This window comes from Chlamydomonas reinhardtii, chromosome 11 (genome assembly GCF_000002595.2).
Source record: "Chlamydomonas reinhardtii strain CC-503 cw92 mt+ chromosome 11, whole genome shotgun sequence".
In the NCBI taxonomy this organism is placed as follows: Eukaryota; Viridiplantae; Chlorophyta; class Chlorophyceae; order Chlamydomonadales; family Chlamydomonadaceae; genus Chlamydomonas; species Chlamydomonas reinhardtii.
The window spans coordinates 717,067-743,509 of NC_057014.1; the positions used below are offsets into that span (position 1 = coordinate 717,067).

A 26,443-nucleotide genomic window follows, 5' to 3' on the forward strand; every position below is an offset into this window, starting at 1 on the left:
CTTCCAGCGCCGCTGTCGGCTGCAACCCGTGCAACGCGCTCGCGCACGTACTCAACACGCGTTTCCTGTGGCATCACACCATTACCGGTATTGATATCGTCATCCTATGCTACGTTAGGGGCAGCACGACTCCACTGGTGCACTTTCTGTGTACACAACCGATGTACCATGCCTTACCGCGCCGGGACGCCAGACTCGTCATAGAACGAAGCCAGGCCGATATAGCCAAATAGAAATTATGTTTTCATACGTATTACATCACCTGTAAGCCCTGCAGGCTTACACGGCAGCACACTTTGAGAAACGCTTGCGCAGCGACGCCCAGTATCGCGGCCGATTGGAGGTGTCGTCAACTGAGGCTAACATGAGACGGCTACTTAGCAGCTTCAACCTCTAAACACAGATCAACCAGTCAGCGAAATGGCATTTGCTGCGCGCGCTGAGTCTGTGGCGAGTAGTGGAGCTGGGCCAGGGCTTCCCGACTTGCCTATCAAGTGAGACTTGAAAGGAAAGATGTGGGCCCCAATACCGCGCACCAAACCCTGACGCTGGGATACCTTTTCACGCCTGGCCGTGCGTGACTGGCCTCGCAGTGCATTGCAACATACACCAGCATTCGGATATTACATATGGGGTCACCGAAAACTCTGAATGGCGATGGCTCCGTGTTCACGTAATCAACCGAATGTTGATTGGTTAATGTTGATTGGTTTGGCCCCTCCCCTCATAGGACTGGGCTTTTGGGTGACAACGAGAACCAAGGCGAAGATGACCTATTGCAGGTATGAGGCGCTCACTGGGGGCATCTCGGCTCGCTCCACCACGCGCACCGCAGTTGGTTGGAGGTACAAGCGAAGTGTCGTGTGATCGGCGGGGACCCCCGGTGGCAATACGCGATCACACTGTTCCCCTGCATGCGCGGACCTCATGCGTTCCTTTGCTACCTTCTTGCAACAGGGTTCGTCGCTTGAAGGGGGCATCTTCGGAGTACTCTTCACCCTCAGCCAGGAGAAGAACACAACACATATCCGCTACCAGTGGATCCTTCTCAAGGTTCGCCGGGTGCTAGCTAAGTTTTTGCCACTGGGGTTTGGTCTGGTATGATGGTTTAGGCCACCGCACCACCACTCCGCCAAGCACGACATCTCTCTTCACGCGCACCTGGCCTCCTCCTTGGATCCCCTTGATCCCCTTGCCTCTGAATCCACGACAGATCCTGCTGGATGCCTGGCAGCTGTTCACGACAATCCTGAATCCAGAGATGGGCTGGGCCATCAACACAGACGGCCTGGGCTGGAAGGCCGTGTCAGTGCTCAGCTTCGGCTGGCTGGCAGACCTGGTGCGTTACCGTGTTAGTTGCGTGCTTGAGGAGACAGGAGTGGATGGGGCGCACAGGCGGGGTGAGTGCGCGTGAAGGGATGGGTTGGGGCCGCGGGGCCAGCTACCGTATCCCCAGCCTTGTCCCCGCGAACATACCACATGCACATGCACATGCGCAGACACGTGCCGGCTGCTGCACAGGGCCGCCACGCCACCCTCCATCCCTCTATCTTCTCTTGCGTTGTGACCCCCGCAATGTTTAAAGCCAGCCACATCGCTCGTCCACCTGCACACACGCACACGCAGGGCTACTGAAATGCTTAAATGCTTAAATGCGAATGCGATTGCAGGGCTACGCCTGGTACCTGGGTGTGCTGTACACCATGGCAGGACTGCTGGCAGCCAACCTGGCGCTGTGCGTGTGGGTGGCGTGGAGCTTCAAGGAGCAGAAGTTCGACTACGTGTGGCCCATCAAGGTGCGTGCGTGCGTGCATGTGAGAGGGTGTAGCGTGAGCGAGTAGCCACGCCAGGAAGTGAGGCAGGCGGGCGGGCTCAGGGCCTGTGCGGGGGTGTAAATTGTAGCGGATGGGGTTATTGGCTATGTTATGTGAGGCTAGGAGAGAGGCGGCATGATAGGCAAGAGTTTTGAATGGCATCGCTCACTCGCAGGTGGTCCGGACCTTTTCGTACGTGTTCCTGCAAGTGTTCGACATCACCAGTCTAAACTTCCTGCAGGTGTGTGCGCGTTTGTAAATAGGAAGCACAAGGGGAAAGGGGTGACACTGGTTGTGGTTAGTTGAAAAGCACAAGGGGCAAAAGTTTGACACGTTGTGTTTGTGTGTGCGTGGTGGGGGCTGCGGGCGCCGTAGGCTAGCTCATCGGACACCAGATACGGTGGATACGGTATGCGTGTCCTGTCAGTCTGAAGGAGTGCGTGGCGTTCTAACTGCTTGCTGCGAACCTCGTTCCCAACCCCCATCACTCACCCCTCCCGCAATGCAGCTGGGCATCTCCTGCAACTACCTGGGACCCACATCGCCGCGCCTGCACATGGACCTGTTCCCGGAATACAGTGAGTGCGGCCTGTGGTGGCGGCGGTCGAGGCGTCATGTTTGTGCGTGAAACAATATTGACTGCTGCAGCATTCACACCGCAGCGTTTGCGCCTTGCCCGTCCCCGCCACTCCAGCCTTACTTTGTGCCCCGCAACTGGCAACTCATAGCGCAGTACAGGTGGGGTGCGGTATTGTGGAACAGGGGTATTGTGGAACAAACGCTCCCCCGCCCTCCGCACTGCTCCAATTAAGCCCCCCGCCGGGATTGGGCAAGCATAAGGTTACCCCTAGAAGTCCCGCTATTTAGTTTCGGGTTCGGCGACGTGGCGTCGGCGACATGTCGCATGCTTAAAATGCTCCCGAGCTCCCGCGCGGTGCGCCATGCCATGTTGGCATCTTGGTGCTGAATGCTCAACCCATCATGCTCATACAGGGCAGCGAGCACGAAAACCTTGCTTGTGCAGGCATAGGTTGGGTGTAAGGAGTCCAGTCACCGGGTATGGGCTCGATGCGGAGCGCCATGACGGAGTTCCCGCCCGTTCCACAATACCGCACTTCCGTGGCGAAATGCGCGTTCTGCCGTTCGACTGAAGGCCCGTGCCCTTCCCCCACGGGACCTCGTGTGCACTCCCGCCATCCTAGTATCATGTTAAGGACCATATGAGGTATCTATGACTGCATGGCTATGACTGGATTCGTGTTGCCTCGGGTGTGGTGGCAGCTTGCGGCCAGCTTGTTCCACAATACCGCACCCCACCTGTATAGCGCCCGCACCTTGCTTCAGCACTTCCCGAATCCACCCCTCCCTTCCTTCCTCCCATCAACCCCCCCCCCCCGCCATCCTCCTGTGCTTCATCACAGGCTGCTCTGAGACGCCTCAGATCGTCCAGGTCATTGTCAGCGGCATCCTGCTGCTGGTGTTCATCAGCGTTGCCATGCTGCTTAACATGAGCGAGGCGCGTTTTGTATGACTGGGTTTGGTTCCTTAGTTGGGTGTGCACAACCCAGCAGCAACAGGCACCCGGCTGCCCACCTGCCTCAGCTGCACCTTTCGGTCTTCCTGTCCTCACCTGACTCCGAAGCCGATAGCTAACCATGCTATTACACCCGCACGCGTCGCCTCCGCTGCCTCCGCCGCCTCCATCCGTCACTGCCTCCGCAGGTTGAGGTGAACCCCACCAGCAAGTCGCCTCAGGCCTTGGGCCACAGCGGCGCCGAGGTCCGCGCCTTTGGCATCAAGGTGGGTGCGTGAGCAATCGTCCGCCCACTGCTGGCCGTGCATGCGGCCCATGCCCTCCCCTTCCCTTTTTCACTCTGCCTTACACGTATGGCGGCAACATAAACACCCCCCGGGACGTATTTCGATGGGTTCGGGGCATTGGGCGTCTAAACTCCCCTCCCCCTCCGCCGGCCTCCCCTCTTCTCCCACTACTCGACGCTCGCTGCCCTCCATCCCCCAGGCTCTGATGACGCTGGTGGGAGTGTTCCTGGGCTATCCCAAACTGGCCGCCGCCGCCTACCTGGCTCTGGCGGTGTGGCTGGCGTGGCAGTACCTGCGCTGGGTGGGTGGCAGGGCGTGGGCTGGGCGTGGGCTGGCGGGGGGGGGGGGGTAGGGGGAGAGGGCGGCGGTGTGGATGGCGGGAGGCGGTGTGAGGAGTGGGCTCGCGTGCACGGCACCAATATAATGCCCGGGTGGCTTAACCACCTCTGCCTGTTCGTATTCACCTTGTAAGTTGTTAACACATATTTATATACCCTGCCCTTTCCCCTTTACACGCTTTCCTACCGCACGCAACAACACGCCCAGACGCCCCATCTGGTGGAGTGGGTCAACTACCTCAAGGGCGGCGTGGCGGTGGCCATGGTGGGCGTGGCGGGGCTGCAGGTCGGAGTGGTGGCCACAACAAACGCACAGGTACGCGTGTGTGCGTGTATGCGTGTGTGTGTCTTTCAGGAAGCACAAGACGAAAGGGTCGACATGTGTGCCTGCGTTTGCAGCCTTATCGTAGCTCATGCGTGCAGTGGGGCGCGGTCGAGCTGGCCACTTCCCTATCCCCTCTAATATTATCGCTTGCAACTCATGCCCTAGCCTGTGCTCCGCTAGTTTAGCTTGGTTTGGCTTAGTTATTTGGGCTGGTATTTATACCCCCCCCCCCACACACACACACAGGTGCGCCAGGCTCTCACCACCGCCATGGCCATCAGCCTGGGGCCGTTGTTCCTGTTGGGTGCCGCCGCCACCTGGGCCCGCACCCGCTACTTCACTCGCGCGGTGCTCAAGGCGTTCGAGTGAGTGAATAATGCACTGGCATGCACGCGGGGAAGACAGCTGTGGGTGTACTCGTGTGTGTCTGGCGGTGGGCTTGGCGTGCGCTCCCCCCGGACGGCGCAGCAGCACTGCACGCGGGGGTGACGCCGTAGCGCCACGGAGGAGATGCCGCCAACACCGACCCAAACCGCTACGTACTACCGGTACGGAATTGTTGTGGCTGCACGCCCCCCCGTGAACCCCCCCCCCCACCCCCCACCACTATAAGGACGGGTTTGTGCGTTACGCATGCTTATTGTGCGCTACGCATGCGTCTGGGACTGGACGCATGCGTGCCAGAACGCATGAAGCATGAGGGGCGGGGGGCCGGGTCGGGCGCACAGCCGTGCGTACAAGCACGCATGCGGGCCGCATGCAGGCGCATGCGCACCGACCTGACGCAAGCACTAAGAGACGCACGTATTCCTGTAAGTCACGACATAGTCGTAGACAGCAAGCACGGCTCGCTCGCTCGTAGGGTCGCGTGATCGCCGGACGCGGCACTCCAACACTTCAACAGCGTCAGACCCTGCTATATGATGCAATGTGTATATCAAAACGAACAGTATAAGTAGGCTAGCAGGCCTTGCGAAGTATTCACTCGGACATAGTGCTAGACTTTTAGTCTTTAGACGGTCGGGCCTAAACGAGTGAACGCATATGTATATATGGTATGCTGTACTATCTGGGCGTCGCACCAAGCAACCAGCATGGAGGCTGCACCTGACAAGGCGGGTTGTGTGGCTGGCGTGTAGAGGGCTGGCCACTGCCGCTGCCGCGCACTGCTCGCAAGGCCGGGGACTGCGAGGCAGCTCAAGGTGTGCGTAGAGTGCGTAGGCGTGGTTGTTGCTGCGACAGTGCCTTTGTTAAGCAGCCGCGGCGGGGGTTATGGTTATGAGATAGCACTGGCGTGGGACTGGGCGTTCACGATGAAGGTCGCGGGCGGCGACGGCGCAACTGAGTGCAACCGTGGCACTGCGGTGGCGGCCCCCCACAGGCCATGGCTGCCGTTGTCGCCAGCGCTAGCGTTGGACGCGTGCTGCCCCCCGCCGGCATCAACCCCGCGGCTGCACCATCAGCTGCGCCATCGCATCAGGCGACGAGACAGCACTGGCGTGGGGCTGGGCGTTTGTGATTGGTGCCGCGGGCAGCGGCGTCGTGGGAGAGCGCAACGGCAGTGCTGCGGCGGTGGCCCCCCACAGGCCACGGCTGCCGTCGTCGCCAGCGCTAACGTTGGACGCGTGCTGCCCCCAGCCGGCGTCACCCCCGCGGCTGCACCATCAGCTGCGCCATCGCATCAGGCGACGAGACAGCACTGGCGTGGGCCTGGGCGTTTGTGATTGGTGCCGCGGGCAGCGGCGTCGTGGGAGAGCGCAACGGCAGTGCTGCGGCGGTGGCCCCCCACAGGCCATGGCTGCCGTCGTCGCCAGCGCTAACGTTGGACGCATGCTGCCCCCAGCCGGCGTCACCCCCGCGGCTGCACCATCAGCTGCGCCATCGCATCAGGCGACGAGACAGCACTGGCGTGGGGCTGGGCGTATGTGATTGGTGCCGCGGGTGGCGGCGTCGTGGGAGAGCGCAACGGCGGTGCTGCGGCGGTGGCCCCCCACAGGCCACGACTGCCGTCGTCGCCAGCGCTAACGTTGGACGCGCGTTGCCCCCCGCCGGCGTCACCCCCGCGGCTGCACCATCAGCTGCGCTGTCGCATCAGGCGACGAGACAGCACTGGCGTGGGGCTGGGCGTATGTGATTGGTGCCGCGGGTGGCGGCGTCGTGGGAGAGCGCAACGGCGGTGCTGCGGCGGTGGCCCCCCACATGCCACGACTGCCGTCGTCGCCAGCGCTAACGTTGGACGCGTGCTGCCCCCAGCCGGCGTCACCCCCGCGGCTGCACCATCAGCTGCGCCATCGCATCAGGCGACGAGACAGCACTGGCGTGGGCCTGGGCGTATGTGATTGGTGCCGCGGGTGGCGGCGTCGTGGGAGAGCGCAACGGCGGTGCTGCGGCGGTGGTCCCCCACATGCCATGGCTGCCGTTGTCGCCATTGCTAGCGTTGGACGCGTGCTGCCCCCAGCCGGCGTCACCCCCGCGGCTGCACCATCAGCTGCGCCATCGCATCAGGCGACGAGACAGCACTGGCGTGGGGCTGGGCGTATGTGATTGGTGCCGCGGGTGGCGGCGTCGTGGGAGAGCGCAACGGCGGTGCTGCGGCGGTGGCCCCCCACATGCCACGACTGCCGTCGTCGCCAGCGCTAACGTTGGACGCGTGCTGCCCCCAGCCGGCGTCACCCCCGCGGCTGCACCATCAGCTGCGCCATCGCATCAGGCGACGAGACAGCACTGGCGTGGGCCTGGGCGTATGTGATTGGTGCCGCGGGTGGCGGCGTCGTGGGAGAGCGCAACACAAATGAGCAGTTGAGGGAATTGGCTTCGTGTGCCCCACGTGTGCGTGCATGCATGCGGGTGGGAAGCGTGCAGTTGGGGGCAGCTGCTTGCGTTAGGTAACGCACATGCGTCCCGCATGCGCCATGGCATGCGTAGTACTTCACGCAACCGGCATATGTGCTTCACGCATGCGTATGGCATGCGTTCGGGACGCATGCGTACATCCAGAAAGAGTCGCTGCGGCCGCTAGCCAACACCAGCATGCGTTAGGTAACGCATGCTCTGGTAGCGCACGCATGCGTATGGGCGGGCACCGCATGCGTACAGCACATGCTTTTCACACGTTAAGCATGCGTTTGGGCCATGCGGCACGCATGCTAACGCATGCTCTAACGCATGGACCCGTCGTTATAGTGACCACCACACACACACACACACACAGGGCCTGGGACCCGGAGGTGCTGGAGCCGAGGGACGTGTACCATTTCAATGACCCCAAGGATGTGGAGGTGGGCATCGTATGTGTGTGTGTTGGGGGGGGGTGCGGGAAGGGGAGCTGTCCTTTCGTGTTCCGAAGGGCGGGCCACGTGGCCCACGCTCGCCGTGGCTTGGGAGCATGTACCTCGATTGACACTCCAAACGACCAAACCGCTGCTACTCATGTGTGACATCACGGCGGCGTAGGTGGCGGCCCGCTCCGCACGCAAGTGGGCGGACTTGTACACGCTGGACAAGGCGGCGGTGCGCCGCGCGGAGGAGATCATCAAGGTGATGATGGAGGACATGGGCGGGGAACCGCCATGGGGAATGAACATGGAGTGAACATCTACTCGCTCCACCGTGCCCATCGTGAGGCCCCTAATACTCCAGCACATTCAATCAAGCAGCTGTACAAAATTGCACAGTAGTTCGCAAAGACTCTTTGCTGCGTGCGCTGGTCGCTTCTATTTTGACCGGCTTACGCATGCAGCATCTGCTGATAAAATTTAAAAGTCAAGGTTTCTAACCTGAATTGCTCAGAAATGAAATGTCGCGCGTGTCCAGGCCGGCTCGGCGCTTTTTCCCGACAGCGCCTACATCGCGCTGCTGCACGCCAATTTCATGCTGGACGCGCTGGGCTTCAGCCAGACCGGCGCCAAGCAACTGGAGGTGGCGAGGAAGATGAACCCGGGGCTCCTGTGCAGGTCCGTGTTGGCGGAGGGGGGTGGGCGAGGGGGCCGAAGGGGATTGTTTCCTGGTCTCCAGCCTTTGACCGCTCTCATCACTCTCATGTCTTCCGCCAAACCAAGCCTCGATTCATCAACCAAAGCCAACTGCTGCAGGTTCATCCTGTTTGTACGGCAGCAGCAGGCCACCCAGAAGGCCGCGAGCAGCACCGTGGGCAAGGGCGGCAGCATGGACCTGCTGGGGTGGGTGGCGTTGGCGTGGCGTGCATGGCTGGGACCGCGTGGTGCACGTGACACGGCAGTCTGTGTTTGAAGCGCTTCGCGCCGCGTGACTGCAGTCCTCTGCCGCATCCCCGTGACCTTGCCTCTGATAATCCGGCCTGCTCAAACGCATGGCGCCTACCTCTCCCCATCCCCATGCACATGCACTTCCGCTCCTTCCTCCTCTCTCTCACACACACACACACACACGTATAAACAAACACACACGCCCCCGCAGCTATGTGGAGTACCAGCGCAAGCAGCGCATGGTGCTGCGCCACCACAAGGACGCCCTGCAGGCCATGGCCAACTTCTGGTGAGCGAGGAGGTGGGGGTGGGAGGGTGGGTGGGTGCGGGACCCCCTAATAACTTGTTGTGCCATGCGTCCTCGTGCCTCTGGTTCCTTCTTGGGAACCGTGGAAACGCCCCCCATCACGCACACACACACACACACACAATCGTCACACACAGTCGTCCATGCACCCCCGTTCCTCGGACCTGTGCCACTTTTTTGATTGCCGGTGGGGCGCCGCCGTGCTCCCGCTACGCCCGGGGAGCCCAAGGTTGGATGCATGCACGACCGGGTGAACCCCATGCATGCATCCATGCATCCACGCCCGCACCTGCACACGCCTGCACGTGTGTGTGCAGGCGCATCCTGGGCTCCAACACCGTGTCCTTCTCCTCGCTGAGCAAGTCCCTGGAGGAGATCGACAGCTCCGTGTCCCAGGCCGAGACCGCCTACCGCGTGGTTCTGGAGCTCTACAACAACTCGCCGCGGCTGGTGCGTGTGGCGGCTGGCGTGCTGCGTGGCTGGCGTGCTGGAGGCGGGGGTGGGGGCGGCGTGCAGAGGGGAGGGGGAAGGCTGGCGGACGGCTGTTGCGGTGCTGCTGGCGGGGGCAAGGCTAGGACGTGGTTGTGGAGGTAGCACCGCAACAGCTCGCCGCGGCTGGTGCGTGCGCAGCGCGGCAGGGCGCGGCGGGGCGGGGCGGGCTAGGCAAGCTGGCTGGACTTCCACGGTACGTTGTACGTTGTATGTGTGTTGTTGAGGTTAGGCCCCCCAGCCAACCGCACACCCACGCCCCCACCTGGCACGCACGCAGGTGCGACTGTACGCGCGCTTCCTGGAGACCATCAAGCAGGACCCCTGGGGCGCCGCCGAGTACAGCGCCGCCGCCGACCGCCTGGAGCAGAACAAGGACGAGGAGGGGCAGGGGCCCACGCTGCCGGATGGTGGGTCTTTTTTGGATGGGGGGCGTGTAGATACCAGCCCAAACTATGATAAACTGGGTGTTACATTCATGATCAGGTAAGACAATGGTAGACGGCAGGGGGTGGGTGGGAGTGTGATGGAGGAACGCGACGAGCGCGGAGCTAAGGGTGCTGCTAGGTGTTGCTACAGGTGCTCGGATGTGGTTGGGTACGTAACGCTTGGCGACCCCGCTTCCCTTCCAGGCGTGCGCTGTGTGTGTTGTGTTGTGTGACATGCGTGAAGTCGAAAACCTCCATGCCACACCCCATATCAATCAACTGCTACACCGTCCGGCGGCCGCGCCCCAGGAACGCCCATGAGCCGAATGGATGACGTGGAGAAGGGCGTGCTGGTGGTTAACGCTTTCGGAGACATCCAGGTCGCCAACAAGAAACTGCACTCCATGTTCGGATACCGCAAGGGTGCGTGCTAGTGCTTGCAGTGTGTGCCTGTTCTGCGGTTCGTTCCTGTTGCCCATGCACGCTTCCATCCTGTGCGCTCCACCCACACACACATACAAACACCCACACCCACCCACCCACCCACCCACCCCACACACACCCACACACACGCAGGCGAGCTGGACGGCAAGAACGTGTGCGCCATTATGCCGCCGCACGAGGCCAAGCGCCACCCCGCCATCCTGAGGCGCTACATCGACAGCGGCGACAAGGCACTGCCCTATTTCAAGTGAGCACGAACGATAAATAACCCACCCCAGGCAAGCGCGTGCAGGAGACCCACAATCATGGAGTATGCGCTGTCTGCGTGCGTCAAATATTTTCAAGCAGGCCCGCTGCGTCCCGGCGGCCAGTGTCGGACGGCGGATGGCCACGCGTTGAGTGCACGTGCCGTTTGCACCACATGCCTTTGGAAGTAGTGCGACTCCATCCACCCATGTGATGGCGTGTCGCTTGCGGGCGTGCAGGCACCCCGTGCTGGGCATGCACCGGGAGCGCGTGTGCTTCACCGTGCGCATTAGCGTCAGCCGCGCGTCAGGTACGTGCGTGATGTAAAGCGTGAGGGTCGTAAACCCCTCTTGAGGAGCGGTGGCGCGTTTGTCCAGTACGCGGTTGCTCAGTGGAGCGGGCCCCATTGAGTCGGTGCTAGCGCGCGGCCTTGCACACGTACATGCCGCCTGCCTATGTGCCTCACACACGTCCCATCTGACGCGAAGTCTTGAGTGCTACCCCCATGCGACCCAACTGCACACAATACCCCACGCACTGCACGGTAATAAGAGTTGTATGTTGCACCCCACACGCACGCTCACAGGCATGGGCGAGGACAGTGTTTTCATAGGCCTGTTGGAGCCGGTGCCCACCGAGACCGGCTGCGGCCGTGTGTGGGTGACGGCGGAGGGAATCATCGTGTGCTGCGACCCCGGCTTCGTCACCTGCTTCGGGTGGGTGCTGCTAGCTGTGGGGCTAGCTGCTGCCTCGCAGTACGCATAGGGCCGCTGGGGCGGTTTTCAGGGGCCTTGCGCATGGACATGGATGGAATTAAAACGCGGTACACCACCCGCAGCCATTTACAGCCACCTCACTTTATTCTATCTATGTCCTAAACCGGAGCCTTCTAAGTTATCTGCCACGTACATCAACCGCTCGAACCCGAAAACATGCCTCGCAGCTACCGGCCCGATGACGTGATCGGCAGCCAGCTGGAAGCGCTCATTCGCAGCGGCGTAATGGCCGTGGGCGGCGTCAGCAGCACCGGCTTGGCAGCCGGCGGCGACGGCGCACGCTGCCCCGTGGTGCACGGCCGCGGGCCGCCAGGCAGTGGCGACGACACCGGCAGCGGGGAGGAGGAGCCGCCCGAGGGCATTGCGGGAGCTTTCACGAGCCAGGGCGGCGGCGGCGGGGGGCTAGGTGGAGGCGGGGGCAGGAGGAGGAGTCTGGATGTGTGGGCGGCCAGCAAGGCCAATCAGGATAACCACGAGCTGGTGCAGAGGTGCGTGCGGTGCGGTGCAGCCTGCTGCCATGTATGTGGCCTGTGGCGCGGGCGTGTCAGCAGGCGCCGTGTGCCGTCCATGCCCATCCTTACATCCATCCGTCCATGCGTCCAGCCATCCACCCATCCAGCCAGCCAGCCAGCCAGCCATGCATCCAACCATCCTCGTCATCCATCCACGCCCACGTGCACACAAACAGGATGCTGGCGACTGCCTCGGGCCCGCACGCCGCCGCGGCCGCCGCCACCGGCTGCTCCCTCGCCACCGGCGCCGCGGGCCTCATTGAGGACACTGAGCCTCGGGCAAAGAAGGCGGCGGCTGACGGCGGACGAGCCTCCCACGACTCGGCGGCGGCGGCGGCGGAGAAGGACGGCGCGGCGCGGCGCGCGTCCGTGGACTTGGCGACACAGAACCAGCGCACATCGGCGCTGCCGCCTGTGGTCACCTATGCGCGCGTGCGTCACAAGTACGACTTTGCAAAGGACTGCAGTGTGCAGGTCTTCAATGGTGAGAGCGGGCGGGGGGTAGGATGGGAGGTACAAACTACCGTATGTGAGGGTTGGGTACGTGATGATGTTTGTCTACGAACATCATGCTGTGCGGTTATTAGGGCGCTGCTGGGGTGCGCAAGCAAGTAAATTATCATAATGCTCAGTGCAATTTTGGCTTGTGCACATCCCGCTTTATTTGCTTCTACTCCAGCTTGCCCGCTGCCGACTCACCGCGGGCCCTTCGCGTTGCGACCCAAACAGACAAGACCAAGTCGACCATCTACGAGGTGCAGATTAAACTCATGTCCGACGAGCCGCAGCTGCTCATGGTGGTGGAGCGCAAAGTGCGTGCGTGGGCAACTTGTGTGTATGGGCTGAGCACCGGTGTAAATGAGTTGGTGTGGATGCATTGGTGTGGATGCGTCATTGTGAATGTGTGATGTGAATGCGTTGGTGTGGATGGGACGTGGATGGTATCGATCGCACGCATTGCGGTCAGCCAGGGACTCAAGACGGCCTGGGGCCCCTTGTCCCCGCTTGCTCTATCCTACGGGACTGATACAAACAACCCAAACAAACAACTGCCATCAACAGGGCGTCATTCGCCACATGAGCGGCGACCTGGCAAAAGTGCTGGGTGTCTCCCAGAGCGCGACCGGAGGCGGCGACGGCAAGGGTGGCAAGGGCGACAAGGGGGCCGGTGCCGGCAGCATCGCGGGCGGCGACGGCAGCATGCGGAAGCAGACGCAGGCAGATGATCAGGTGAGGGCCGGCCGCGGGGGGTGTGCAGCTGTCACCTTCCTGTATGCCCCGTGCCGTGCCTTGTCATGCCGTGCAGCTAGTGCATTGCCACGTAGTGCTCACCGACCTGCGCCATCACTGCTACCTGCGCCCCACACCTACTGCTTCACCAGCGCATTCTGTCATCTCCACACGCACACATACACACACGCCACACACGCCCCCCGTACGCCTTCACTTCTTAACTAATCATGAGTGCAAACCCACCTAGGTGATGCTGGAGCTGACTAGCGAGGCGCCTCAGCGCTCCCTGGAGGAGTTCCTGCCCGCGCCCTGGAGGCACATGCACCAGAAGTGGCTCAAGGTAGGTGCGGCGTGTGTGCATGTGGTTGTGTGCCAAGAAGGCACAAGGGTAAGCAAGGGCCGAGACTGTGCGCGTGCATGTGTGTGTGCGTGTGCGTGATTGGATACCCTTCGCCTTGCGCCACTAAAACGCTACGACATACCCACGGGGCTATTGTACTGTTGTTGCAGCACGCCACCACCCCCAGCGGCGCAATCCTGTCCGGCGCGTGGGGCTGCCGATTTGCTACTGCCGATGCTGGCAACAGCAGCAGCGCCGGCGCTACAGCCGGCGGCGGGGCTGCCGGGGCTCAGCGGGGCATCAGCAGCAGCAGCGGCATGGCACCGGGTGGCAGCTGCCCAGCCGGCGGTGGTGGCGGCCCTCTACAGGTGTGTGCGCAGGTTGAGCGCGAGCGGATCGGGCTCTGCGAATGCGTGGTGGTTGTTGGCTTGCTACTCCCCTGTGCCGCTGCCATCAATCGACACCAACCTCCGGTTGCACTCCGGTCGCTCCTGATCACTCTTGATCGCTCCTGATGATGACTGCCTGTTCCAATTTCTGTTTCAACCTATCTACTCTTTATCTGTGCTCAGAACTAATCATAAACGCATTATGGTGTTGACTGCCGTGTCTTTCACACTTGGTTTAAATCCTCAAACCAACGTACAGGCGTCGGGCAGCCGCAGCTTGGCTCTGGGGCCCACCATGAAGCTGGTGGGCACGCACGGCCGACCGGTGTTCGTGCACGTGGGGGTGGTGTCGCGGGAGGTCAGCGGCGGAGGCGACGCGCTGCACGTGGTGCGCATGAGCAGGTGGGTGATGAGCACGTGTGCGGGTAGGGCCGGTGTGAGGGAGGGCCGGCGGGTGTGAGGGAGGGCCGGCGGGATGCGTGTGCATGTGTGAAAGGAGCGCGGCGGGTTTGATCATGTGTACCCCGCGCGGTCAGGCCCAGTGTCGGGGTACACATGGCGAGGTTTGAGATATTCTTGTTTTACATCACGCCGCTCCGAAGATGAACCAACGGCACTGCTTTGGACATGCACACACGCACACACAGGTCGTCTTTGGAGACGGCGATGGCGGAGCGCCGTGTGCGCATGCGGCTTTCGGAGAAGGGCCAGGTGCGGGGTTTGGAATCCGCGTGGTTCTCGCCATGCTTAGATGGCTGACCTGCTGTTGCTTGTGCCGAGTATAGTAAGGATGGCGCGAGTGAGCGCATATGCTTTTAATGGACGTGCAACACAGGTGCTCGCGCTGGTCGACAGCGAGGGGCGCGAGGTGATGGTGGCGGACGATGACGAGGACGAGCAGGACGGCGTGCGGTGCACCAACACCGGCAGCAAGCAGCCGCGCCGTCGCGGCGCCGAGGCCGCCTGGAGCACCGCAGTCACGGACCTGTTTGAATTCCCGTCAGAGCAGGTGTGTACAATACATGCGTGTCGAGCCAGCAGGCACTAATCTGAATCTACATCCTTCAACACGGCGCTTGCGGCTTTGTCGGTTGAGAAGTGTGCGTTGGCCTTTCCTCAGCATGCAAAACCGTTGTGCTCCGAAATAGTTGCACTCCCTCACCCAAATCACCACAATCAACCCACCCACAGCTTCTGGGCTGCCGCATCTGGGACTTCCTCTCCCTGCCCAACACCCGCGGCGGCTCAACCGGAGCCCACAACGCCGCTAGCAGCGGAGCAAACGCCGCCGCCGGCGTCGCACCCGGTAATGGCCACAACCATGAAATCTATCACTCCAGCTCCAGCCTACTGAAGCGGGACCTGCTGACGGAGGCCTCAGAGATAATGAGCTCTGGCGGAGGCCGCGGCTTTGGCGGCGGCACCGGGGGAGCTGACGTCGGAGGCGCACTGTCTTTCCGCGAGTCCACAATGGATGGCGGCGGCGCGGCGGCGGCTGCAGCGGCGGCGAGCGGGCGTGGAGGTGGAGGCAGCGCGGCGGTGGGAGTGAGCAGTCGTTTCACGCTGCCGCTGAGCTCAGGCACGGACACTGGCGGCGATCCGGAGGGCCGTGCGGTTTGCGGCGGTGGTGGCGGTGGCGGAGGAGGGAGCGGAGGAGCAGGTGGTGGCGGGGAGCTGAACCTGCGCTCCTTTGACACGATGGTTACCAGGTAGGAAAAGCGCTCCGAAACTGAGCAGAAACGGATGCGGGGACACTGGGTCATTAGCTGCCATGTGTGAATGAGTGTTGCTTGCATGTGACTCTAATTGCGGTCTGCCGATTTTCCCGCAACCTGCTCCTTGCCTGCGTGCCACCACCCACCCACAGTTCAATGCAGACGCCCGGCATCAGCTGGCGCTGTGACATCCTGCCCCCCTCCGCCGCCATCGAGGCGGCGGCCATGGGCAATCCCGCCCGCGCGGCAGCACTGCTCATGCGCCGCACCAAGCAGGCTGTGCTACGGGTGCGTGCGTGTGTCACACTCCCTAGCCCACCCTTCCACTCTCTCTGTCCCTCCCTCTCGCGCCGCCCATCCCTTGCCAGTTACCACTCGCACCCGCCTCTCTCCGCTAGTCACGTCATGCCTGGAACCTTCCCTCCATCCAACTCCTTCCAACCACACAGCTGGATGTGGCGCTGCCGCCGCCCGGCGCGCGCGGCGTGGCCCCCGGCGAGCTGGTAATCCACGCCGAGGTGTGGGCTGCCAAGGCCGTGACGGGTGTCCTGGAGCTGGACGGGCAGGGGCGTGTCAGCTCCGTGTCCGAGGAGGACCTGCGACCCGCGGGCTTGTTGTTCGGTCTGCCGCGGGAGGAGCTCATCGGCGCGAGTCTCGGGCAGCTGCTGCGCCTGGGCGCGGGTCAGAGCGCGCCCGGGCTGCTGACGGACAGCGGCGTTGTGAAGAAGAGCAACCTCAAGGTGGGTGAGGTTTTGTGTGTGCGTGTGGGGCAGATTGACGGGGTACGGCGTGTAATTGTGTGTTGGTATCCGCATGCCTTTATTGTCGAAGGCGAGGTTGGGTTGTGGAGAGAGGGACAGGGACAGGGGCAGGGGCAGGGGCAGGGACAGGGACAGGACAGGAAGAGGGACAGGAAGAGGGACAGAAAGAGGGACAGAAAGAGGAAGTGTAGCAGTGGAACCGTAAAAGCTGTCATATGATGGCTGTGGAGGGTGCCGTTACCGCTATATGGGTACGCCACTCCCACACTCCCCCCTTTCAGAAGGAGACCGTCCTCGGTCCCTATTGTCAAGGAACCTCTAGCGGGCGGTGCCCAGGGCGCTACAAGTGCATGAACTTTGTTTGCCCCGATACATAGTACGGTTTGTGGGCCTTTGGGTTGCACAGCGAGGTATTGTCGCGTCGGGTACGCCTCCGCTAAAGCGCCCCCAAGTGCAGCCTCAAACTTCCACTTGTCGCACATGCCAGGATTCGATCTCGCGCGCTCGGGGGTCGTTACCATCCGTAGCGTCATCGAGTTGGTCTCGATACCAAATGTAGCAGTGGAACCGTAAAAGCTGTCATATGATGGCTGTGGAGGGTGCCGTTACCGCTATATGGGTACGCCACTCCCACAGGAAGAGGGAGAGGGATTTGTGTAAAACGCGCATTGGCTTATGTGACATACGTGGCAGGCGCGTGGACGGCACTCCGACTCACATCGTAATCATCACCCTGTACCATGCGCATCAACCTCTTGCTTGCAGAGCGACAACCAGCGGACTGCGCCAAAGGACAAGGGAAGCAATATCAAGGTGAGCTGCATGTAACACCGTGCCCATTTACGTGGGGCCCCTCTTATATGGTGGTGTTGAGGCTGTGTCTGGGGGCCGCCATCCGCTTGCTTGCCTCCCTGTTGACTCCATGCCTGCTGGCAGCTGAAGCCATTCAAAGCCAAATGCAAGCCAACGCAACGCTGACCCGTCCTTCCACATACTCTTCCACACGCCATACCACACACATACACAGGTCGGCCCGGTCCACAAGATGGAGGGGTGCCACCGCGACAACAAACCCATGGGTCTGGCGGTGCAGGTGGTCGGCAAGCCCGGCCCAGGCAACCCCCTCACCATGGTGCTGCGCTTGCTGCCTGGCCCGCCAGTGGCGCGCATGCCGCCTCCAGCCGCACCCATGCCGCGTGTGTCAATGGCGAACAGCGGCATCGTGGCCGCGCCTGGTGGCGAGGCCGCGGGCGGTGGCTGCATCAAGAGCCGCATCGGGCTGCTGGAGGAGGCAACTACAAACGCGCGCGGTGGCCTGGGCGCGGGTGGCGTGGGCGGCGAGAGCGCGAGGGTGCGCGCGGCGCTGCAGAAACTGCCGCGTGGGGACGAGGACGACAAGGATGAGGATGACGAGGATCAGCCCACTCGCGGCCTTGCGGCAGGCGGGGGCAAAGGTGGCAAAGGACCCAGCAAGTTCTCTGCACTCGCGCTCAAGGGAGCACTGGATGGCGGCCCTGCGAATGGCTCGCTCCGCGTCCGTACACCTGACAAGGACAGTGGTGGCTTGCCGGCATCCAACTCGCTGGGTGCCAGTGTGGCATGTGTCATTCACGGGACCAGGGGCAGCCCACCAGCGGGAGGAGGCAGGCCTGGCGCTGCCAAGGGCCACCATGCGGATGCTTCCCACGCAGAGTTAGTTCCTGGTGCCGCTGGGGCTGAGGAGGAGGGCGCCGAGGGTCGCATCAGTGGCAATGGCAGCGGCAGTGGTGGCTCGTCAGCAACGCCACCCAAGCCTGCATCACCGCCAACTGCTGGACACAGCCGCCTGGCTGCGGCATCAGCAGCAGTCCGCAGCCCACGTGCGGGTGCCGCACTGGACGGTGGCAGTGCTGCTGCTGTCAACACTGCTGAGGAGGAGGGCTCGGGTGAGGATGTGCTGCCTGGAGAGAAGCTGGATGCAGCCAGTGTGTCATCGGAGGAGGAGGACACACATGATGTGAGTGACTGACTCCTCCTGCGTGCCGTAGTGCTGCAGCTCTGTGCATTGTGACTGTGGGACTGCAGTGCTGGTATAGGGTTGCCGTATGCATGAAAAGCAGGGGCTTACTATGCTTCCCAGCCCTGATTGCCTGCTGACTTTTCTCCCATCTGCTGCACCCTGCATGCAACTCGCTTGCTTCCTGCCCTGCAGGCTGCTGACCCAGCCAAGGCGCAGCAGCGTGGCCTGGAGGCCATCAACAAGTGGGTGGTCACCAATGGAGAGTTCTACCAGAACAAGACACAGAGTGTGGCAGGAACCAGCCATGCCGGTGAGGCTGAGACCAATGATGATGATGATGATGATATTGATGGCGCCACCAGCTATGCCAGCACCAGCCGTTTGAACAGCCGGAACCTGGACGGTGTGGGATCACCGCTGTGGAAGGGCTTTGTGGAGGCGGCTGCGGCTGTGGCGGCTGAAGAGGGGCGTGGCGGGACAGCGGCACCTGTTACAGCCATTGCAGACGACCAGCGGAGTGAGGGTGGTGACAGCGCCATGAGTGGCATGAGCGGCATGAGTGGTGTTTCAGGTGGGTAGCCATGGGAGGATGTGTCTAATTGGGCCTGAATGCTTGCCTGCCTGGAGTGTGGGCTGAAGTTGTCACACACATGTTGCCTCACATGTACGGCATGTGTGCTTGCTCACCTCATATGCACACTCATCTTGCCTGGCATGACTGAGCTGACTCCACTACTCTAGTAGCCAACAGCACTCACCACACTTGACATGCCTGCCTCCTGTTTGCCTCTTACCATAATGTGTACCACATAAACCAACTGTGACACCATGCCACAGACGCCAACACACCAGCTGACTTCAAACGTGGCAAGCGTTACCGCAAGCTGGTCAAGCTCATGGACTCACCCCAGGCTCAGAGTGTGAGTACAGAGTGCAACGCGGATACACTTGTTACTGTTACTTGCATTACCGCTGTCAGTATTGGAATGTGCCTGCACATTCAAGCCCCATACCTGCTGGGCATTGCCTGTACCTACCATTCATTCTAGTAAGCTGATATCGCAACCAGACACGCACATGTGGCATGCACCCGTCCATGTGTGATGCAGGCTGTGAACACTTTCAAGACGTACAGCGGGTTGACAGTTCTCATTGCCGGCGCCATCCACGTGGTGTGCTTTGCGCTGATCATCACCGCAATCCAGAAGCAGGAACATGCCATGACTGACATGCACGAGGCGGGCGGGTCACAGCGCTTCTTGCAGCGGGTGAGTGGCAGTGCAATTCGTGCATGGAATGATCAGGCACATGCAACCTACCTGTGCACATGTTGTGGGCATGTCACCAACTGTGTGTCAATATTGCTGGATGCAGGCACTGGTGTCGGTCCGTGCGCTGGACAATGCATATAAGGGACTGGGCAACAATCTCACCTACAACTCATCACATGTGGAGTTCTTTGCAAATGACATCATCAGCTACGCAACCCAGTACCGGGTGAGTGCGCATACAGAGCAATCATTGCATGCAGCATAAATATTGTATCAATTGGTGAGCACTGTATTCTGGGTCAGTTACTTGGCAGTAGGCTTGTGGCTCAACTGCACCATTTGCCACCTTACTAACAGGACGCCAACAGCCAAGTGCTGATGAGTGCCCCCAACAGCAACATTGAAAAGTTGTACTACAACAAGGAGGTGCCAGTCTGGTATGGCACGGATCCAGCAACTGGGCTCTGGTACCAGGCCAACATGACACTTTGGGTGAGTTTGTTATCATGGGTCCAAGCAGCAGCACGCCAATCGCCAACGTTACCATGTGCTGCAGGTTGATTTCAGCTCAGTTGAATCTGCTGTGGGGTGGGAGCAAGGGCTGTCACACACAATGGTGGACATGGCCAATCCGTCTAGCCTCACACGCAGTGACATGCCATCTGCCATCACTGTTTTTTGCTTCCCCCAAACCCAAATCGGATCTTGTGCACTAATCCCCTGCCTGGCCTGCATCCCTACCCCCTACCCCCGGTCAGGACCTGGTGACACGGGTGTACACATCTGCCAAAGACATCTATCAGAACCACATGCAGTGGAATGCCACAAGCATCACAGACGTGGCAGGGTCTGAGCCTGGCTCTTTCCTAATGCGCAGCGGGCAAGAGTTGATTGGTAGCACACGTGAGGTGGGTGTGGCAGGCTGCAGGTTGCATTAATTGCTTGATTGAGACTTTCTAGACCTCTCCTCACGCTAGGGTAGGTATGCAACATGGTGTCATGCCTTGCTCGCGTGGCGTCACTTGGTGTGGCTTGGCGCTTCACCGAAATGGGTCACTGCTGGAAAGGTGCCCACCCGCCAGGAAGTACTACCACCTCTGGGTGTTGCTGCCTATGCAGGTGCTGGACGCGCTTCTTGATGACGCGGTGCATCACACCAACCTCGTCAACCTGCTGCAGGTGCGCTAGTAACCAGTAGGGGGGACGAATAGGCAGGGAGTATGTCTCAGGATGCCATAGCTTCACCTCACCCGGCGGAGGTGGGGCCGTACTGATGCACATGGCATGTGTGACTCCTCTCAGTAGTGCAGTGGCCCACCCACCCACCATGTGAGCACGCATAGGTCTTCACTCTTTATTGTTGTGCTGCTCCCATCCTTGCTTTATACCGCATGCAGCTTCTGTTCCTCCTGATTGAGGGCTGCCTGGTCAGTAGCTGTGTGGCGCTGGCGCTTATGTACCTGCTCCGCATGGCATGCGATCAGCGCTACAAGCTGTACGAGACCTTCCTCACCATACCAGTGGGTAAGTGACGCTTAATGTCTGTAAATACAAGTGAGCACACGACATCACATTATACACAAGGGGTGTGTGTGTGTCTGCAGTCACAGGGGCGTACATGTTGTGGTGCGTGACTGCAGACACACACCGCAACACGTACGTGCACTGTGTCCGCACTAAGGTCATGCTCGCATGTGTGCCTGCGGCTGCAGGCCTGACACGCGCGCTGGCCTCCCAGACCACACACCTCCTGGACAATGATGAGTCCGATGACGAGCTGGATGATGAGACCGGCAGTCACCACGTGAGTCTGCTGCTCGGCACTCCAAGTCATCACTTGATGCAATCTAGCTAGTCTGTGTGTGTCTGGACACATGTTACATACCTGTCCTTCCTAACCACCTGCAACCTACATGCCTGTGTGTACGTACAAGCAGGAGGGCGAGGACGCCGGCAACAGCACCCTGGTTGCCGGAGAGAAGGGCGCAGCAGGCGGTGGCAAGACCGGGGGCGGCAAGCGCAAGGCTGTTTTTGATGCGCCTGACTCCGACAAGGCAGGCAACAAGGGCGGCAAGGGCTCAGTGGACATGCCTCTGTCACCAACACACACCAAGGTACACGTGATTGGCGGTGGCGGCGGTGGGCGCCGCACGTCCCTTGACATGGCCGATGGAGGCGGCGGTGGCGGAGGCGGACGCAGCAAGGTTGCCGGGGAGGGCGGTGGCGGCCGGAGCAAGCCGGCGGCGGGATGGATGCCGGGTTACATGACGGGTGCAGGCGGCGGCGTGGCGGCACCCGTGTACCCGCCAGCTGCTGCTGCTGGTAACCGTGGCACGGCTGGCTCAGGCGACGACGTGGGCGGAGTGGACCCTGGCCAGCACGTGGGTCTGCTGGCCCGTATCTCGTCAAAGATCTGGTGCGTGTGTTTGGCGTGAATGCATTCATGTGTTTGGGCCAAAGCCACTGAAGCGGGCTAAGAGCGAGGGCATTGTGCGCATACCTTATGCTCTCTCGCACTAATGTCCAGACTGTTCACTTATCCTCTGCGCACAATCATTTGGACATGCAGGCGCTCCAATGCGGTGCACCCAGCAAACAGCGGCGCCGCGGCGGCCCTTGCGGCAGCCAACGCGCCCACGCGCCGCGCACTGAAGCGCAACAGCCGAGTCATATACGGCATGTGGGCCATCGTTCTCTGCTACTCGTTCCTGGTGCGTGGCGGCCTGCATGACTGAGGAACGTAGTGGAGCAGGGGCCGTCAAGCTGATCCTTTTTTTTGCATATTTCTAGTCCATGCCCTCACGGCCGACTGCTGTCCACACTGCCAACCGCCAACTGCCAACTGCTGCTCCCACAGATTATCCTGTTCTACTCGATCAGCTACGCTCTGCTGCTCTCGGTGCAGAGCCTGGTGGCGATGCAGGCCGTGTCGGACCACGCAGTGGAGAGGGGCTACCGTGCGGTGTTCTACACGCAGGTGCGTGCGTGTGTGTGAATGCGAAGCCAATCAGCGTACACACTCGTGTGCGCTTTACGCGCAAAGGAGTGTCAAACTATGAGGGACCTCATTTTTTCCAGGTTGCTTGCCTGCATCACATTTCATGCCTATGCCGTGCCGTGCCTGCCTTGATTGCTGCACGTGCCACTTCAGGAGCTGGTGTCTGAGACAAACGTCGCCATGATCCCTGATCGCGCGGCTCAGCTTGAGAACGCCACGGCTGCGCTGAAGGACGCCTATTACACCCTGCGCATGGGCAATCAGGCGTATCAGGTGCTAGGTGAGTCGTTCTTCGCGGCCCAGAACGCGTGCACGAACGCGTATTGTAAGGCCGGGCTTGCCAACCTTGCCGCACTGTCTGGGCATCTATTGCACCCACATGCATGCATGCAAGTTGCTTGCGGGGGCATTCACTTCGGCATTCACTTTGTGCGCGCTCCTGCAGGCAGCTAAGACGGACACAATGTGGCGATGATTTACAACATGCGTGCGTGCATGCCTGCTTCCCACCAACTCGTGCGTGCAGGCTCGGGCGCAGAGCAGTTCCCCAAGGTCTCGGGCGGCGGCCTCAGCAAGGAAAGCCCCGCCATGTTCCGCCTGTTCTATAACGATGGGGACTGCCTGCGACTGCCCGAGCACCAGCCCTGCCCCGACTCCGCCTGGCGTTTCTTCCAGGTGTGTGCGCCGCCGTGTCGTTAGTACACTATTGTATATACGAAGTCCTTGCATGGCGCTGCTGTTGCCGACGGTCATAGCATGACAACTTAGTCTGGACAGATGCGCGTGCGGAACACACCTAATCGCCCACCATGTGCTTGCCTGCTTGCCGCTCAGATCACTCGCACGGGTGTGGACGGCATGATGACCCGACTGCTCAAAGAGCTGACGTGGCTGGCCGGTGAGGCGCGCGTGGCGGCGGCCGGCGGCTCCGCTGTGGTGGGGGCGCTGCCCGACCTGCTCGCCTCGCCGCGCTGGGACTTCATTTACAACGTGGGAACCATGGTAAGTGCGTGGCGGTCCTTGTTGCTTGTTAGAGCTTTCTTCACCCACGTTCAACCTGCAGCTTGCAACCGGCCGCTCTCCCGCTTGCTTACTTGCACTAACCCTTCTTAACCTGACTCCTTCCATCCACCACCGTTTATATCTCCGCCACCAAACCGCAGGACCTGAACGACGGGCTGATGCAGGTGGAGGACACCCACCTGGAAAACGTGGAGCGGGTGATGGGCGTGCTTGTGGTGTTGCACGTGGTGCTGTTCCTGCTACTGGTGGCGGTGTTCGGATGCTTCCTGCTGCTGCTGTTCCTGCCGCTACTCAACCGCATGAACAAGGAGGTACGTACGAGGCATGAGCTGCGCAAGGGATGAGGGGTGGCATGGACGACGTAGTGAGGATGGATGAACGGTACGAGGGCAGAGAGTGGTCGAGCCAAAGTTGTAGTGTGTGAGATGGGATGCGTGGCAGGCGTGCGCGGCGGTTCTTGTCCGTGCAGGTAACTTCCCGCTGCTAGAACCGTCCGCCGCCCTATTCACCCACCTGTCAACGCTGTCAACTCCTTGCCTGCTGGATCTCGCGCCACGCAGAAACGCCGCATTGCAGAAATGATGAGTCAGCTTCCCAACGAGCTTGACGTCATGCGGCTTGTGAGCCACGCGCTCGTGGGCGCCGCGGCTACAGACAAGAACATGCCCGGTGGTGCCGGCCGCAAGGGCCACCGTCGCGCGATTGAGGTGCCGCGCCGCGGCGCCGCGGAGGCGGCACGACTGTTGGGGGCAGTGGTGCCCGCAGCAGCAGGTGGTGCGGGCACGGCCGGCGCCAATCCGAACAGCACTGGCGGCAACATTCCTCAGGTCGCAGGCGAGGGAGCAGGTGCGTGAGGGGCTTATCTGCTGTGGCAAGGACATGGAACATTCTTAAATGGCTGCTGTTGCCTTTCCTTGTGCTCCTGTCATGTCCATGGGGTGCCCCTGCACCGGTTAGCATGCTGATTTGCTGTGGTGCAATCCTTCATCCTTGTGTACTCTCATCAGCGCCTGGAGAGGCTGCGGTCAACGGCGGCAGCAAGGCATATAACAGCTGGAAGGAGATTTTGAACAGGTGTGTGGGTGCTGGAGGCGGTGGGGCGGGAGTCGTGCACCTTGGTTGACTGTGTCGTGTTGCTGTGGTGGGTGAAAGATTGGAGGGCAGGCATGTGGGTGTCTAAGACACGGTGCTTCACCAACCCATGCACACCACGCCACATCCATCCACGCCACACAGGGCCACCAGTGTCAATGCGGCAGCCAATGCGGCGGGGAGCACCGCCGGGCAGGTGAGCACAACATATACAATAGTACGCAATTTGTACGTCAGGGCTTGGGGTCAGGGGCCGGCAGCGATGCGAATATGTTTTACTTATCACGTCCCCTTACCACAGCCGTTACCAACCTGCCCCCCACTACTGCCGCCCAATGTTTTGCAGCTGCCTGTCAGCGCATCTGCGCGTCACCTGAGCGGCAAGCTCGGCTAAACATCTACGGCATCAGGTGGCAAAATAAAACCTGCTCACGCAGCCGCTGGCTGCGGCGCGCCGCCGGCTAGGGCGTCGACGTCCGATTACACAGAAAACAGCTACAGCGACGGTCTGGTCTGGTCTGGTGCTGGTGGAACAGAGGGAGCGCCAGCCCGCGAGTACATGGAGTGAAGCATGCGCGGTGGTTGGTAACATCGCAACATACTTGCCTGTGTGCGCGAGGATAATTGGAAAATTCAATTTGTGCGAGTGGGTACAGTACAGCGTGGGGTGCGTATGAGACAAGGCTGGCGGCTGGTGTGTGTTGTGATTACAAGACGTGCAGCGTCAGCGCATTGTTTGTTGATCTGGGTTGGAGTCTGTTATAAAGAGGCGTGATCATTTTTGCGCATTGTATGCTGTATGCATGCCAGCGTCGCACAATGCGCATACATGGTTGCTGGATTCGCTTCGTATCCTGAGCTAAGGATATAAGCACTCACGGTCTGTGGCCGGCATGGTTGCATGTTTCTAATTTCGGTGGACTTGCGAAGCCGCGGGAGTGTCACACATTAGAATTTGAATTGGTTAGACCTATTGATCGCAAATAGGCGGCGACGCAAACACTATGTGTGCATGCGCACTTGCAATGCATGCCACCACGTGCTCCGTTGATTGAACGCATGTCTCGATGGATTGCCTTACAACGAGAAGTATTATGGATCGCCTGAGCCCGCGTTGCTGGGTTTCCGATGCACGTGAAGAAATTGTTTTGCATGTTAGGGGCCATGGGGACCGTGGCTGGGGTGGCATCTGGGGTGTTTGGGTCAGTTGACTATATGAATGCTTGCGAATGCGTGAACAGCAGCGCTGCAGTGCGCATGCTGTGCTGGACAACTGCGTGCGCTACTTAGTGCTACCGCGGTGAAAGACTTGAACAGTATTATCAGACATTGCGTGTGTGTGTGCGGAGCTTTTGGCGCGCACTGACGTGTGTGTTCATGTAGGGCGCCTACCTGCATGCTGAGCTGTCTTCAACACGGATCAGTATTCATACATGGCTGGGTATAGCCGAGTGAGGTAAACTTGGATTATTACGACGTAGCCCTTGCGAACCCGTACTATCTTACAAGCTATTTAGCAGCGGGCGGTGCCTGCACAAACCGACCCCGGCTATGTCCGGGAGATGAGGCAGACGCTGGCGGCCTCAGACGGGAGACGTGGCTGGGCGCAGCCACTTTTCCTTGGGAGGGAAAACCCACTATCTTGTCCGCTCCCCCTCTTGGGAGGGAAAATCACCATCTACCGGCCTTGCACAGCGCCGCCCCAGGCCACAGGCCTGTAGCAACACCAGATGTCAAGTTGGCTCCCGTCCCAATCCTAATGTCGTGGCAGCAGCAGGCTGGGTCACCTGGCAGCAGCACTCTCACTATCTACCTCCAGCTCCCGCAACTACCCACGACACGCTCCAGTTTCAACACACGCCCCATCCGAACGACGCACCAATGCCTTGTCCCTTCTTG

At 60.8% G+C, this 26,443-nt stretch overlaps 1 protein-coding gene across 2 annotated transcripts; it reads left to right on the plus strand.

Moving 5' to 3' along the window:
* Positions 1-26,442, plus strand: CHLRE_11g467629v5 (uncharacterized protein). Of its 2 annotated transcripts, XM_043067381.1 has the most exons (58): positions 1-494; positions 731-782; positions 958-1,053; positions 1,214-1,339; positions 1,671-1,796; positions 1,990-2,055; positions 2,323-2,392; positions 3,236-3,330; positions 3,537-3,614; positions 3,835-3,936; positions 4,182-4,289; positions 4,545-4,663; positions 6,992-7,096; positions 7,510-7,576; positions 7,752-7,835; positions 8,112-8,251; positions 8,390-8,476; positions 8,733-8,810; positions 9,146-9,278; positions 9,598-9,727; positions 10,055-10,168; positions 10,322-10,436; positions 10,675-10,745; positions 11,022-11,151; positions 11,379-11,699; positions 11,900-12,207; positions 12,453-12,535; positions 12,786-12,953; positions 13,204-13,296; positions 13,467-13,664; positions 13,945-14,087; positions 14,333-14,396; positions 14,521-14,694; positions 14,877-15,394; positions 15,553-15,688; positions 15,850-16,140; positions 16,927-16,974; positions 17,189-18,157; positions 18,353-18,731; positions 18,998-19,080; positions 19,270-19,428; positions 19,535-19,657; positions 19,789-19,923; positions 20,190-20,339; positions 20,551-20,610; positions 20,829-20,955; positions 21,144-21,235; positions 21,369-21,847; positions 22,001-22,142; positions 22,289-22,408; positions 22,583-22,709; positions 22,956-23,104; positions 23,264-23,431; positions 23,593-23,763; positions 24,013-24,298; positions 24,460-24,526; positions 24,689-24,740; positions 24,891-26,442. In XM_043067381.1, exons 1-58 carry the CDS (start codon positions 421-423, stop codon positions 24,936-24,938), a joined length of 8,997 nt encoding a protein of 2,998 aa, XP_042919381.1. In that variant the 5' UTR covers positions 1-420; the 3' UTR covers positions 24,939-26,442. The 2 variants fall into 2 exon arrangements, with proteins under 2 accessions (XP_042919381.1, XP_042919380.1); XM_043067382.1 differs by lacking the exon at positions 6,992-7,096.
* The last annotated feature ends 1 nt before the right edge of the window (position 26,443 follows it).